Source organism: Anabrus simplex, chromosome 2, assembly GCF_040414725.1.
Source record: "Anabrus simplex isolate iqAnaSimp1 chromosome 2, ASM4041472v1, whole genome shotgun sequence".
In the NCBI taxonomy this organism is placed as follows: Eukaryota; Metazoa; Arthropoda; class Insecta; order Orthoptera; family Tettigoniidae; genus Anabrus; species Anabrus simplex.
Genome location: NC_090266.1, coordinates 291877263 through 291893048, shown reverse-complemented (window position 1 = coordinate 291893048; position 15786 = coordinate 291877263). Strand labels below are relative to the sequence as shown.

The 15786-nt window shown below is 41.5% G+C and overlaps 1 protein-coding gene across 1 annotated transcript in view; it reads left to right on the top strand.

Moving 5' to 3' along the window:
- LOC136864069 (myrosinase 1) overlaps window positions 1-15786 on the top strand; it is a 235364-nt gene that overhangs the window by 69891 nt on the left and 149687 nt on the right. Inside the window, exon 5 of the mRNA XM_068225980.1 lies at window positions 9950-10136. Coding sequence (XP_068082081.1) covers window positions 9950-10136 — 187 coding nt within the window. The remainder of the gene's footprint in view (window positions 1-9949; window positions 10137-15786) is intronic.

Below are 15786 nucleotides of genomic sequence, written 5' to 3'. Positions count from 1 at the left end.
GGTGTGCATGCCATGCCGTACAGAACAGTGGCGAGGTGGGTGGAGACGTTCAAACGGGGTAAAGTATCAACTGCCGATTTTGCCTCGCCCAGGCCGTCCAGTGTCTATGGACAATGATGTACGGATAATGGTGCTCGATCAGTGTTTACAAGAGGACAGGCGCTATGTACGTAGTCTTGTGTATTTGCTGCCTATACCATAATAAAACAATGTTTACCAATGGCCTGTGTTCTGTCATTTTCCTACGAGAATCTCCTGAAGTCAGAATTTGTCTTCAGGCACTATGCATAAGTACATGCCCTATATTTCCAAATGCATATCTTAAGATTTTCCGTGTTGTCTCCTATTCGTGAGAAAAAAATAGTTGCCATGACTTATGACTTGACCCTCGTATAAGAAGAGGAATTAGCGGTTGGTATAATTTACCAAGGAAGATGTACGACAGATTTCCTATTTGTTTGAAATAATTTAAGGAAAGTTTAACACTTGGTGGGGAATCTGCCACTTGGATAACAGCCCCAAATGTAGATCAGTGGTGACTGAATATTGAATTGAATGTGAATGTGCTCATGCAAAGCGACAGTGTGTGTTGGTCGAGAATGAAGGGTATTCTGTAAGGTGCAAGATTATGAATATTCTGAGTGGAAAACCAGCAACGTTCTATGAAGGTGATCCTGAAGTCAACAGCAATTATCTGACTTTATTTAAATATGCCCCAATAACATCCTGCGATGGTGAGTTAAACTGTTCACCTTATAAAGCTGAGTAAGAATAGAAAATTATTGTTGTTTGAAAACTTTAAAATGTATGTAATTTGCCACTCCATTTCTCTGTGACTTTTCTTCCATCTATGCAGATAAATTGGATGTATCTTAAATACTGAGTGCTGGATGAAGGACAACATTCAATGTGCATGTTAACTTTAAAACTCTAATGTATTTTTAAATGAGGAAGATCATGTGAACATGATTACAACGTTCAAGGAATAATATATACAGAGTGTTAGGTGTATACCTGCAGATATTTCTTCTAGCAATAGAGAACGATGTGACGAACCACTATATATCAAACTTTTAGTAATCCTCGGAAGTTATTTTCGAGAGCAAAGAGATACGATGTTTTTAGAATCGGTAGTATGCCTTGTTCTTGTGAATGAATAGCTTCCCTTTGAGAACAGGCGAGTCACGCGCCATCCGTGCCAAACTGGTTTCTGTTTATGTTTACGTGCAAATGTACTACCGGAACAGCTGAACGCTACCTATGCAATGCACGAGATGTTACGTAACATACTTGTCAAACTGGTTTTATGTTTAAGAGCAACTGAGCTACGATAACAGCTGAAGGTGGATACTACAGTAGTGTATGCCACGTTACGTTACATTCTCGCCAGACTGGTTTCGTTGTTGTCAGTATTTAGTTTCCCTCCTAGGGACTTCAGACAACCCTGATCATCGGTTTCGGACCCTGGAGATGTACCGAATTCTCAGCGTTAATACTGGTTCATTTGCTGTTATGTCCTTTAGGGGATTGGGATATCTGTGGTCATCAGCCCCGTGGTCTAGTGAGTATGGAAATGACCTGAAAACTTGTATCGGTGCGGGACCCGTACGAGCGTGTGATATAATTATTGGTTGGGATAGGCGCTGCTGCTGCTGGAGAGCTTTCATTCCCCGCCGGAAGGACGGGGCGGGCCCCCTAGATCGTGTCGCGATCTTTCGGGCCGGGAGATGTGGAGAGAACAGTGAGATGTTTCAAATGAAGAAGAGGGAAAACGGTGTGAAAATTTGGATGAATGGCTACGGGGCTGAGGTTATGAGGGTGTGCGGGAGGAGTGAAATAGGAGAGTACCAGGCTGTAAATGGAAACTGAGGAGGTGCAGGGTCGCCATGATGTTATAGAGGGAGGAAGTTAGGAATCGCAAGATGTCGAGTGTTGGAGCTGATGGGGGGAAGAAACTGAGTGGTGGGAGGGGAGGGTAAACGGGTGGAGGGGGTGGATATGGAGGGGGTGGCCGGGTGTGACGACGGGCATTGTTGGAGTTATGTAGAACAGGTTGGGGTGGTGAAAGAGATGGCTCGACTTTGTAGTGATGGCCGAAGATGTAGTCTCCATTGGCGATGAGTTGGTGAACGTCGACGGCAGTAGGGAGGTGGATGCGGACCATGTACGTCAGACCGGAGGTGTTCTTGATCCTGAAGACTCGACGGACGGGTACGCCTTCTGCTCGAAGTTGTTGGAGGATGGCTTGTTCTGAGTGAGCAGGATCCACTCCACGGATCACACAGCTATACATGGTGTGGCGGGACGGTGATGATTGCGATGAGGGTGGTGCTTCTTCGGCGGCGTTGAAAGACGACGAAGACGACGGTGCTGCAGATGTTGCGGGAGGCATGTATGAGGCATGACGTTATTCAGGTGTTGAAGGAAGAGGGAGGGAAGAAATCATTATGGACGCAGGATGACTGGTTGTAACCATAGTGATGGGAATAGGGGAGGGGTTGAAGGTTGATGTTGTAGTGGAGATGGTGGTGGTAGTGGTAGTTATCGGCGATGTAGAAACGGCGCGTGATGTTGGCTGGCTTGACGGCGTAGATTCCACTTGGTGCGAAGGCAGCTGGTAGGAAGTCTCCTGTGGTGGCGCGACCGTTGCAGGCGGAGTAAAATCAGTGCCTATGAGCTGATCCATGAGTGACGCAGAAGTAACTTCCACACTATGGAAGATGTGACGAATATAGACGCCGTTATTCAGGAGGCGGCAGACGTCGGCCTCTGTGTGGAAATATAGAAGGACATCTGGTGACAGTCCGGAACTGTTTAGTAGTCTTGTGGCCCAATGAACTGGAACGCCTGCCTTGCGGATTTGTTGGACGATGTCGTCATCTGAGAGAGCGAGGTTGACGTTACGGAGTAGGCAGGTAAGCATGGCGGGGAGGCCGACTACCAACTAGGTGTCAGCCAATATGCTCTTTAGAGTCAGCGAGGTAGCTGAGGTAAAGATGGTGAGCCACCCGGCCGAGAAAAAATTAATAAGTAAGGAGTAGCTTTGACGTTTCACTCGGAGATGTCGCTCCTAGCGAGAAGTGACGGGGGGCCGGATAGGCGCGCCGGGACGTGATATACGGTACGATCCCCGTTGTGCATTGCGTAAAGGTAGAAGAAAGATGGCAGTTCCTTACGCCAACGAAAGCAGCCATGGGATGCCAAATGAGTAGCATCGGAAATGAATTATCGAAACACATCGAACGTTTAGTTTCAAAGGAATAATGGACATGTTATACAACTAAATAAATTAAACGTACCTACATTTCGTGCCTCCTTCCGGGCTGAGTGGCTCAGACGGTTAAGGTGCAGGCCTTTTGATTCCAACTTCACAGGTCCGAACCTGGCCCAGTCCGGTGGTATTCGAAGGTGCTCAAATACTGTACGTCAGCCTCGTGTCGGCAGATCTGCTGGTACATAAAATGAACTGGTACGGGACTAAATTCGGGTACCTCAGCGTCTCAGAAAACCGTAGAAGTAGTTAGTGGGACGTAAAGCACTTAACGTTATTATTATTATTATTATTATTATTATTATTATTATTATTATTATTAGGTCATTAAAAGCTGAAATACGTGGAAGAAAATAGTAAAATATGCGTGGTTTAAGAGGAAACAAGATGAAATGTATGACACGTGAGTTAGCATCGGTCGCAGTAGTTACCTACAGAGTACTATGCGTAAGACGAGAACCAGGTCAAGGTCGTGGGGATGAGTCAGCTGTAATCTAGTATTGTGTATAAACATCAAACATACACATCAACAAATCTAAGAAACATAAACAAGGTTACACGTTAGAGACATGTAGCTATTAACCTGAACGCCAGGCTGACGGTCGCTTTCATGAGTACAGATCAGTTATCAAATTATACACAATCCAGAGATGTCGAACGTATCTAAGAAGATTCCGCCACAACTATATTACATTTTACTATGATGGTGCTAATAACAAATCGCAGCAGCTATTGGCTTTACGTCGCACCTACACAGATAGGCCTTATGGCGACGATGGGACTGGAAAGGGCTAGGACAGGGAAGGAAGCGGCCGTGGCCTTAATTAAGGTACAGCCCTAGAATTTGTCTGGTGTGAAAATGGGAAATCACAGAAAACCATCTTCTGGGCTGCCGAGAATGGGTTTCGAACCCACTATCTCCCGAATAATGGATACTGGCCACACTGAAATGAAATGTCGTATGGCTTTTAGTGCCAGGAGTGTCCGAGGACAAGTTCGGCTCGCCAGATGCAGGTCTTTTGAGTTGATTCCCGTAGGTGACCTGCGCGTCGTGATGAGGATGAAATGATGATGAAGATGGCACATACACCTAGTTCCCGTGCCAGCAAAATTAACCAATTAAGGTTAAATTCTCGACCCTGCCGGGAATCGAACCCGGAACCCCTGTGACCAAAGGCCAGCAAGCTAACCATTTAGTCATGGAGCCGGAGGTTGACTGCAACTATCGAGATCGGTAAATCGCAGCAGATTACGCTACTGCGTGTTAAGATGATGTCGGTAGAATACAGTATACCTGTTAAGACATAAGGCTGCAGTAGAAGAAGAGGAAGAAGGAGGTAACGAGAGCCACATAGTCAAGCAGGACAGGGCCGAACAAAGCGCACATTAGTGACACAGACTTAAGAGTGGCGTGGTCGTAGGAAATACAGTCGCATTAGTAACACTCTGTTGTAGAAAAATAATGAACTAACATACAGTACGGGCTCCGTAATTCCATGTGGACGGTAACAAGACTATCTTGAATACGAACGTACACGAAAACGCCTGTGAACAAAAAATCTACCTATGTTAAACATTACAGTAGGCTAGAACAGTTTAGAAAACAAAAACATACAGATTGTCTTACACTAAAAGAAATTTCAAACTTTTTTTGTAAATTAACTAAACACCCTAGGCAACCTTCTTAAGTTAAATGTTAACTTATAGTTCCTATTTCAGTAATGATGAATATAAAACAATTATTTTATTGAATATTTATACGTGATGATGATGACGATGATGATGATGACGACGACGACGACGACGATGATGATGATGATGATGATGATGATTGCTGTCTTAATGTCATCGGCCCTTAAAACGCAGTGTCCTCTGTTTTAACTCGTAGTGAATAAGATAAAGAATATAAATTGCTCGAAGACTTTCCCGATAGATTTATGAAGGGCGACCCGTGTTCTGTTCTGCCACACGATACACTAGCAGCATATCATGGTATTCGTGGTATTCATACACTGGCATTATTCAAATACTACTACTGATGCTACTACTACGAAGTAACTCGCGTACTAGTACGGACGATAATTCGCATCTCTGACACCTGTTATTCAGGTCAAGGTCAGAGAGACCGGTTTCATGTAGGGGCGGGGAACCCGTCCAGCCACATCCCCGTCGCTAGGAACAGCAGACAACCGAACCGGCACGTGACAGGTCTAGTGCTTTTGTCGAACTGCTTACGTGGAATATTCTCCCACAGTGCGATTTCAATATCATAGTCTTTTGGGAGTCCAACTCGCCGTATGCAGAAACAACCCGTGTTGACGTATACGTAAATAAAGTTTATTACGTCAACGAAAGAATGCATGGGATAGGATTTCCAAGTGAGTAGTATTGGAATTGAAATGTCAAAACACATCGAACGTTTTACTTCATACCAGTAAGGGACATGTTATAAACATAAATTAATTAAACGTACCTTCCTTTCGTGCTTCCAACCGAAGAGAACATGTTTAAATGTAAATGAAAACCTTCTAGCTTACTGCCTATTTTGCAGTGCCTATTAAACGTATCAAAATAACCGTTGCCAGGCTGAGTCGCTCAGACGGTTCAGGCACTGGTTTCATGAACTTAACAGGCTCGATCCTGGCTCAGACCGCTGGTATTTGAAGGTGCTCAAATACGACCGCTTCTGATCGGTAGATTTACAGGCACGTTAAAGAATACCTGTGGGAAAAATTCCGACACCGCGCGTATCCATTGGCACGTAAAGATTTATTATTATTATTATTATTATTATTATTATTATTATTATTATTATTATTATTACTGGGCGAGTTGGCCGTGCGATTAGGAGCGCGCAGCTGTCAGCTTGCATCCGTCGAAAAGCCACTAACGATATTATTATAAAAACTTCGTTAGTCTATTATTACTAACTATTATGAAAATAAAAGTTAATCGCCCCACACAAACTTCGTAGCTCGTAATCTGTCAGAAAACACTAAAGAAAATAGTGAACTTTTAACAGGTCCGAATTATTATGAATATTATAATTGCAGACATGTCTCCGAAATTACCGAAACATGTACTTACAAATTGTTTTATGTCGCACCGACACAAATAGATTTTACGGCGACGATGATAGAGAAAAGGGGTACAAGTGGGAAGGAAGCGTTCGAAGTCTAATAAGGGTACAGTCCCAGCATATCCCTGATGTGGAAAAGGGAACTACGGAAAACCATCTTCCTGGCTGCCGTCAGTGGAGTTCGAACCCACTATCACCAGAATACAAACTCACAGCTGCGCGCCCCTATCCGCACGATCAACTTACTCTAAGCTCCAATGCTGGTTTGAGTAGCTCGGACTATAGACCACTGGTCTTCTGATCCCACCTTGGCAGGTTCGATGACGGCTCAGTTCGGTGGTATTTGAAGGTGCTGAAATACGCCAGTCTCGTGTCTGTGGATTTACTTGCATTTAAAAAAGTACTGCGGTACAAAATTCTGGCACTTCTGCGTCTCCGAAAACCATGAAAATTAGTTAGTGGAATGTAAGGATATTAGTAGTAGTAGTAGTAGTAGTAGTAGTAGTAACATTATTATTATGGAAGTTTTAATTAAACGGGTCCGTTACATTACCTATCGGCACTTACTGCCCAGTAATTATCCTTCTGTCCACCTCTGTGGTATAGTGGTTAGTGTGATTAGCTGCCACCCCCCGGAGGCCCGTGTTCCTTTCCCAGCTCCGCCACGAAATTTGAAAAGTGGTACGAGGGCTGGAACGGGGTCCACTAAGCCTCGGTAGCTCGGGAGGTCAAATGAGTACAGGTGGTTCGATTCCCACCTCAGCCATCCTGAAAGTGGTTTCTCGTAGTTTCCCACTTCTCCAGGCAAATGCCGGGATGGTACCTAACTTAAGGCCACGGCCGCTTCCTTCCCTCTTCCTTGTCTATCCCTTCCAATCTCCCCATTCCCCCGCAAGGCCCCTGTTCAGCATAGAAGCTGAGGCCGCCTGGGCGAGGTACTCGACATTCTCTCCAGTTGTATCCCCGACCCAATATCTCACGCTCCTGGACACTGCCCTTGAGACGGTAGAGGTGGGATCCCTCGCTGATTCCGAGGGAAAACCAGCCCTGGAGGGTAAACAGATTAGGAAAAAAAATGAATAAGCCTTCTATTAGAAATGCCCGGCGGCAATTCCACAGTAGACCGAGCTCGATAGCTGCAGTCGCTTAAGTGCGGCCAGTATCCATTATTCGGGAAATAGCAGATTCGAACCCCACTGTCGGCGGTCCTGAAGATGGTTTTCCGTGGCTTCCCATTTTCACACCAGGCAAATGCTGGGGCTGTACCTTAATTAAGGCCACGGTCGCTTTCTTCCCACTCCTAGCCCTTTCCTGCCCATCGTCGCCATAAGACCTATCTGTGTCAGTGCGACGTAAAGCAACTAGCAAAAAAAAATCCACAGTAGCTATTTTTCCTTCGAGCAATGTTCACGCATGGTTGCAACTACGGTTTTTGAAATCTATCTCATTAATAACAATATGAGTGAATACTTACAGCCTTTTCATTCAGTGTCCACCGTCCTTTCATTGACCTGAAAAGTTTATGAATAAGCTTAGACAACTCGCATTGTCTATTGTCAGAATTTCATCGTAGACTGTCGCAATAACAGCACAGAAATGTTGCGCTCATTTTTCATTTACTTATTAACTATTTCCTTTCATTTTGTCAGTTTGGATCACTGAGTAATGCCATTGACGTCTTATAAATCACACACAACTACACAATACTTGATTCGCATGTATGTGCTGGTACGTATCTTCGAGGTCACTGTAAGGACTCTGTGTACATTTCGCACAGAGTACCCTAGACCGGTTTTCGAGTACAGCAAGTGGCCTGGCACGTGAATCATCCTCTCCTTTTTGCCAAGCCTTTAGGGGAAGTGCACAACAACATGTGTTGGCCTGCGATAAGAAACAGGTTCAACAAGCCCTATACTCTGCTGCTGTACTTCCACTACGCGTGGACAGAATGACGTAACCGGCATATCCTGCTACGCCCGTTCAAAACACATTAGGTCGTGAAATATTTGGCTCAGTTATGGGCAAACTAATAGGACAAGGTAAAAATTACATAGAAGATATTGTGAGATGTATTTTTCTTTGCCGACTAGCTTAATATCTGCACGTATACCCCTAACATCCTGTAGGCTATATATATAGCCTAGATATATATTTGCTATTTGCTTTACGTCGCACCGACACAGACATGTCTTATGGTGACGATGGGATATGAAAGGCCTAGGAAGTGGAAGGAAGCGGCCGTGGCCTTAATTAAGGTACAGCCCCGGCATTTGCCTGGTGTGAAAATGGGAAACCACGGAAAACCATCTTCAGGGCTGCCGACAGTGGGGCTCGAACCCACTATCTCCCGATAAAATATTTAAAATATGTCAACAAAATCTGTCAACGTGAACTTACGTTCCTAGACAACCGGTACATGGAAAGAAAAATTTTAAGACGCTTTTAGTGTTTGATTAGAACGTGTATATCACCGAGAGTGTTTAATATACTATTGTGTTTAATATCTCAATTGACAGATAAAATGGGAGGCTACCTGTTGCGACAAAAGAAAGTGAAAAACTGAAAGACAGTTTCCATGAAATAGCGCTTCAAAGTAAGGCAAAATTTGTTGACTCGCGCGCTCATTTGGAGGTTAGCTGCAACAGCGAAAACAATTGAATAAGTAAGTCTACGAAAACCACAAAACCATGCGGCCATTACAATATTGACAGCCTGCCGGTAATTTTTTAGTACATATTATACTCATACTTCCACAGTATTTGAGTTCAAAAGTACTTCTTCTCTTAGGTCATAAGGTTTGGGGCCCTAGTTACGATTAAGATTGTTTAAATCTGTGCTAGAATCTAAAATTTATATTGTATTTTTTTAAAATCAGTTATTGTGTATTCCATTGCTTATTCAGAGATATAAATCCACATTCACAGGTGAGCTTTTAGACTCGCTCCATCATACGGCAGAGAAGCTGCATTTTGGAAGGTCCATGTTTGGATTACTCCTACTCCTCCTCTTCCTCCTCCTCGTTCTCCTCCTCCTCCTACTACTACCTACTTACATAATATGCTGTAGTCTGTCAATCTGTAGAATCTGAAATAAGACCAAGTGAGTTGTTCGCGCGGTTAGGGGCGCGCACCTGTGAGCTTTCATTCGGGACGTAGTGGGTTCAAACCCCACTGTTGGCAGACCTGAAAATGGTTTTTCCGTGGTTTTCCATTTTCACACCAGGCAGGTCTGGGTCTGTACCTTAATGAAGGCCACGGCCGATTCCTTGCCACTCCTACTCCTTTCCTATTCCATCGTCGCCATAAGTCCTATCTGTGTCGGTGCGACGTAAATTCAATTGCAAATACTGTAAAGTAACAGATTGGTAAGGATCTGTTTGCATTGTACAAAATTATTTTTGTACGGCGTACTTGACTACTGACTATTGACTACTAAAAATTAAATCATCGTCTGAATACCGCTAATGAGTGTTAACATATTTAATTCTTTCTACATTGTCATATTATTTTACATAAATTAATGTAAAAATATTACCATCGAACTACGAAAAGTATTCCCTTCATATTGAATATTATTACAACTTTCTCTTTAAATGGCAGGTCAAATGGTGGATTACATTCAATGAGCCTGGTCATATAACTAGATCATACGTCAACGAGCTGTTATTCGCTCCTTGCCTTCAGCTAGGAGAACAAGGGGCACATTATCTTGCTACAACCACGATCCTGAAAGCTCATGCTATGGTATATCACCTGTACAAGGAAAAATTCTGGGCCACCCAGCAAGGTAAACCATTTTAATGTTATTTGACCTCACATGCAAGGTAAGTTATAGTTTGTGTAGGATCATATTATTGTTCTCTGTGTGGAAATATAATTCACATCAAGGTTCCCTATCACTACAGATGCTTGTAATTCTTTGTCCTCAGGTTTCTAGCATCTGAGCATAATGTTCTGCACATTCCCCTTCCATTTCCTAATGCTTCATTCATCTAACAAGTTTGGTCATTGTCCATATTACTGATATAAAGTGTTTAACTAAATTAAGAGGCAAAATTTCAGAGCATTGATACCTCGTATGTGTAAAATATAGTCGATGCTTAGTTTCTCGGTTATTTTGCTTTCAGACATAATCAATCAATCAATCAATCAATCAATCAATCAATCAATCAATCAATCAATCAATCAATCAATCAATCAATCAATCAATCAATCAATCAATCAATCAATCAATCAATCAATCAATCAATCAATCAATCAATCAATCAATCAATCAATCAATCAATCAATCAATCAATCAATCAATCAATCAATCAATCAATCACCACTGATCCTCAGTTTGGTCATTCGAACAGGTCGCAGATTCCCTGTCTGTTGTTTACCTAATCTTTTCTTGAATCGTTTCAAAGAATTTGGAAATTATCGGACATCTTCCTTGGTAAATTATTCCAATCCCTAACGCATCCTCCTACAGACGGTCGTTCCGGATATCTGGGGACGATGTTTGAAGGGTAATTAGCTCATGAAAACCACCTCTCCACCAACGATCATGCTCAATTGGAAAGCCAGCACATCTAGCTATAGCCCGACGACATAATTTCCATTGCAGCAGACTTTTTCGCAGAGCTAGCATGTCTATCATCCCACTCCTTATGAGAGGCTTTCCAGAGGCCATTTATAGTGCTTGGACGTCTATCTCCTAAGGCCCTTTTTAGGAGACCAAGTGCACAGAAGGGTGACCCATCGGGTGCATTCATCGGAATGTCAGTAAAAGGAATTGCACCCATTCCAGTGCCCATATCCATTCTCTCTAAGAACAGGTGAGTCGAACGAGAGGTGTGGATGGCCGCTTTATCTTGATGTACTGAACCCATAATTCTACGATGATTAATAATTGCGGATATTTATTTCAGCTACAAATAACTTTTTTGAGAGTAGCCATGTTTTATTTCAAGAGTCTCTCTCCCTCCGTGGGAACAGAACTCAACCCGGCGAGCGAGCCACCCGCTCGTGAAATGCCGGAAGGCTTCGGCTGATTTCGAGTACTGACTAATTTAACAATGTAGGAAAAACCTTCTCAACGGGAGATTTTGGCGGCACGGTTAATCCAGGAATAAAGGACTGAAATTATTAATAAATATTAAATGAAGACAGAATTCACAGGGTGAATTTAAATGTAATTAAGCCTGGGGAGAATTTGGCGTCCGTACTGGCGGATTTGCGGCACGTGTGAAGGTCATATCATAAGAAAGCGCGCCAAGTTACATGTCAGAAATGAATTTAATACGCCTGTTGCAAGTATGGGAAAAATATAAAAACATCACCAGTGTGAATTGTAATTTTAGTGGAATTTTCGGAATAAATTTCAGGAAGGTTAGTCCAGCGGTTGTGAAATTAGAGGATTGCACCACCAGGCGGGATAGCGTCACCTCTAGTCTTATAAACTTAATCCCCTCCACCCACATTTACACATTCTATCTGAAGGTCTGGTCGGAGGAACCCACGTCGGTCGTCTACAAGAAAGTGCGGGATTTATTTCTTAAAAATAACTTATGTTATATATTCATGTGGATGGTTCAAGAGAGTATTTAATTGAAAGTGATAGAAAATTTTCTGAACTTCCGCCGACGAAAACCGTGAAGGCATAGATATCTACTTAAAATACGTAGCTGATTTCATTCATTACATTGTGTGTTTGAAATTGTCAAAGGACGTTTGGAGGCTAGTCAGAGACAGGTCTGATTTTGTTATCTTTTGAAACACTTGGCCTAATAGGGTGGACGAGCACAGAGCTCCCAGAGACAGTTCGCAGTCGTCAGCAGGGAGAAAAGTACGTTCGCATGATAAAGAGCGAGGAGAGCACGTCATCTGTGTTGTTGTTAATTAATAGCGAGTGTAAAATCTGTGTATTTTTAAGTAATCTATAAGATGATGTATTCTACAGTCATGTGCGGCTGAATCTGAGGTCATCTGGCTAATATGTAGCCAGAACTCCAAGATGACTACATTACAGGTCTGTCTATATTTTGTATTAATGTTGTAGATAGAATTTGTTTGTCCCAATAAAATTTTCCAGTGCGTGTGTCGAATTAGTATTTAAAAATGATCAGGCGAAGTGTTTATATTTCTTGTCGGCGCACAGTGCGTAATTTCAGGAATCTAGCCGGCCAAAAATCGTATCTCGGAAACTAATGGACCGATTTACATAGAACTTAGTATGTAACTGCTATTATTGGAGATAATTAAGTGTGTGGTCAATCAAGTACAAAGGACAAATTACTACGCCAGGAATAGCATTAGTAATCTTTGTAATTTTAATCATTCTTCCAAGAAATTAAATAGATGTTAATAGTGGGACATGATGTTTAAAATGTTTAAAAACAGATACAGGAATACACGTACTTGCCAAACAATTTATTCATTAGATGCAGTTACATCAGAATCGCTATCGTCACTTTTATTAAATCCTTCGGGAGAACCAGATACAGGAGGCTCAGACAGTAAGTTGAGCACTTCTCGTGAAAGCGGAATTAACTTCCTCCTCCTTGATTTCCCTAAGCTGGTAATATAAGTGTCCGATGATATAAGCAGCCTATGGAAAAGGTCAGTATTTGTGTCTTTCTGGAAGATTTCCTATTATCTTTATTCCTAGTCTCCTGGGCTTCCTCGGAGAGGTGTCCAATAGGTATAATACAGTGCCATGACCCAAGAGTTTGTGCAAAGTTACAGGCATGTAGTACGATTTGTATTTTTGTAAGTACAATTGTATAGTTTCCTTTGCGTACATGCCAAATGTTACTTTATCAATGGCATACCCACACGAAAGAGTTTCTACGATGGCACGTAGATTGTTTATTAAATTTATATCTACTCCAGTAATATCCGCAGAAGTGGAAGCCCCTCTGAAGAATCTTCTAGCGGTTTCCATCATTGTTATTGCCAGCACTTTGCTTCGGATATCAACCAATAGACGCGTTTCCTCCCTGAACTTCTGTAGTGAAGTCATCTACAGTATTTATTTATTGCGTGTGTATTTTAGGCTTTAAATCAGTGCGTAAATGTATTGTGTTGAATGAGAGTTATGCGATAAGCCTACGTGTGTGATTTATTTATTTAACATTAATACTGTGATCTTTTGTAGTCATCTGCAGTATTTATTTACTGCGTCTGTTTTCTAGCTTTTATTGTCTGGATAAATTTATTAAATGCAGTTAAATACATCACCCCCCCCCCTCTCGCAATTTGCCTTATATTTCAGTGCTAAGGTTTCTTATGTGCCGTAGTTTACCTCTGATTCTATACGAACCGAACCCCACGTCCTCTTCAGTTCATAAAGGTAATTTTTAGCTTAGTTTCTTCAGCCTTTTGTCTTGAACTTACATACTGAATTTCACAAATTTATGTGCCGCCATTTTCCCGTGATGGCGTTGAGCGGAGCGTTCGATATGGCAACCCTGTTGTCATGAGAGAAATACTGTTTCCTTAACATGGAATGAGCTATAGTAGGCTAATGGCAGGCTCATCCTGACATTTTTGTGATACACGTCCTTCTGCACGGCTCATTCTCTGCTCGAACCAAATTTTATTGTACATAAGCAATTTGTCCCTCTTTCTACCATATTTTGTCCAGCGTGATCGAATTTTAGCACACAAAATACTGACAGATTTCCTTATTGACTTGGATATATCCTCGGAACAATCCACGAGGCCTAAATGTTCAATTACAACATTCGCTATATCATCGTTCCGCTTATATTCCCTGCTGTTCCTCAACAGCTCGAAAACCGACCTCCGGGTTACATAGTACACGGCTTCTGAAAAAATTAATTACTCTCATGGTCGCGCCAGGTCGCAGCAAAAAGTCACAGTTTTTTATTCATTGAAGTATATATAACTCATCTAAAAGACTTTCATTGCGGAAATCAAAGGCAATCCATTTTGAAAGTCAGCTCAAATATTTGTATAATTAGATGGCGCTTGGACACCGTGTACCTGAATTTTAAGTGCATATTTCGGGCAACAATATATTAATTTTCAGAAAATGCTACATACTATATAAAAATGCAAACCTTCATCTAATAAGTTATAATCACATTGCAAGCTAAAGAAATATTTAGTTCTGATGTCGTTACTGAACCCTCACATAATAATAACTGCGCGCTCGCCTCGCCAGAATATGATGCCCTAACGGAGAAGAGCCACTTTAGGCCTTCGGTGAGAATAGATAATCAGACAGCGCGACTTTTCAATACTTAATTACTGTACCAAAGAGTCTTATAAACACGGCTCACAGAATATGCGCACCAAAGACAAGGGTTGAAAATATTATTTTTGGCCGGCTGGATGCTAGAAATTACCCACTGTGCGGCGTGTGAATCTCTTCAGGGAGGTAAAAATCACGTTGAGAAACTGTAAAATGCGAAGTTTAAATTCTTCGAGATATTGTTCAAACTGATTAAAGTTAGGAATGTTATAACGATCATATAGTCGCGGTGAACATGATAAATTCGAATATCTTTTGAATTCAGAAAAAAATTAGTCGAAATAATAATAATAATAATAATAATAATAATAATAATAATAATAATAATAATAATAATAATAATAATAATAATAATTACAACATAATAACATTTTTCTGTTAAGACATGTATTTAACAGTAATGTCAAGTAAGGTTTGCGTTCGTTTCAAAATCCAGTGAAGTCTAATAAAGTTATATTTATTCGTGGAAGTTAATTTTCGTGACACCGTGTATTTTGTGATATAGGAAATCACGGTATGTTATGTTGTATTTGAGGTCCGACAAATGCAATGAAATGAATGAAAAGATTCTTATAAAATTGTTCGTCATGGGAGTACCGAGGTTTGAAAGGTTTTGGGATAGGAAGAAATAGATTGTGTCGGAATGAAATGTTAAGAAAATAGTTGTGAAGACGTTGAAGGCATAGGAAGCCTGTATTTCATGAGTAATGCCGCCGTGATGATAGGCGATGGAGAAGAATTTTTGAGACACACTATATTTGTCGATGGCGAATAATTTTTGAGACAGACTGTATAATAAATGTGATATTTCTGAGGCAAGCTGTATATGAGGTTCCGTTAGCCATCCGGAACAGCTGACTGGTTTGATGATGGCCAGATTCGAAGTGGGTGCGTTGTAACGCCTATTATGATTTCAAGTCGAGAATTTCCTCATGTTAAACTATTTCTGTAGAAGATTGTAGCTCTTGGCAGTTAAGTCTAAATGACGATTTATGTAAAATTAGCTACAGTGCTTGTTATAGTAAGTGACCTCACGAACAGATGGGCATTCTGAAACACGGTTGGTGTTATTTAATTGTTGTAACAAATTTCCATTCCGTATATTTTTTATATTACGAGACGAAATGATCATTAAATCGGAAACATTGTGGGATGAGATATTGGACGTTATTAA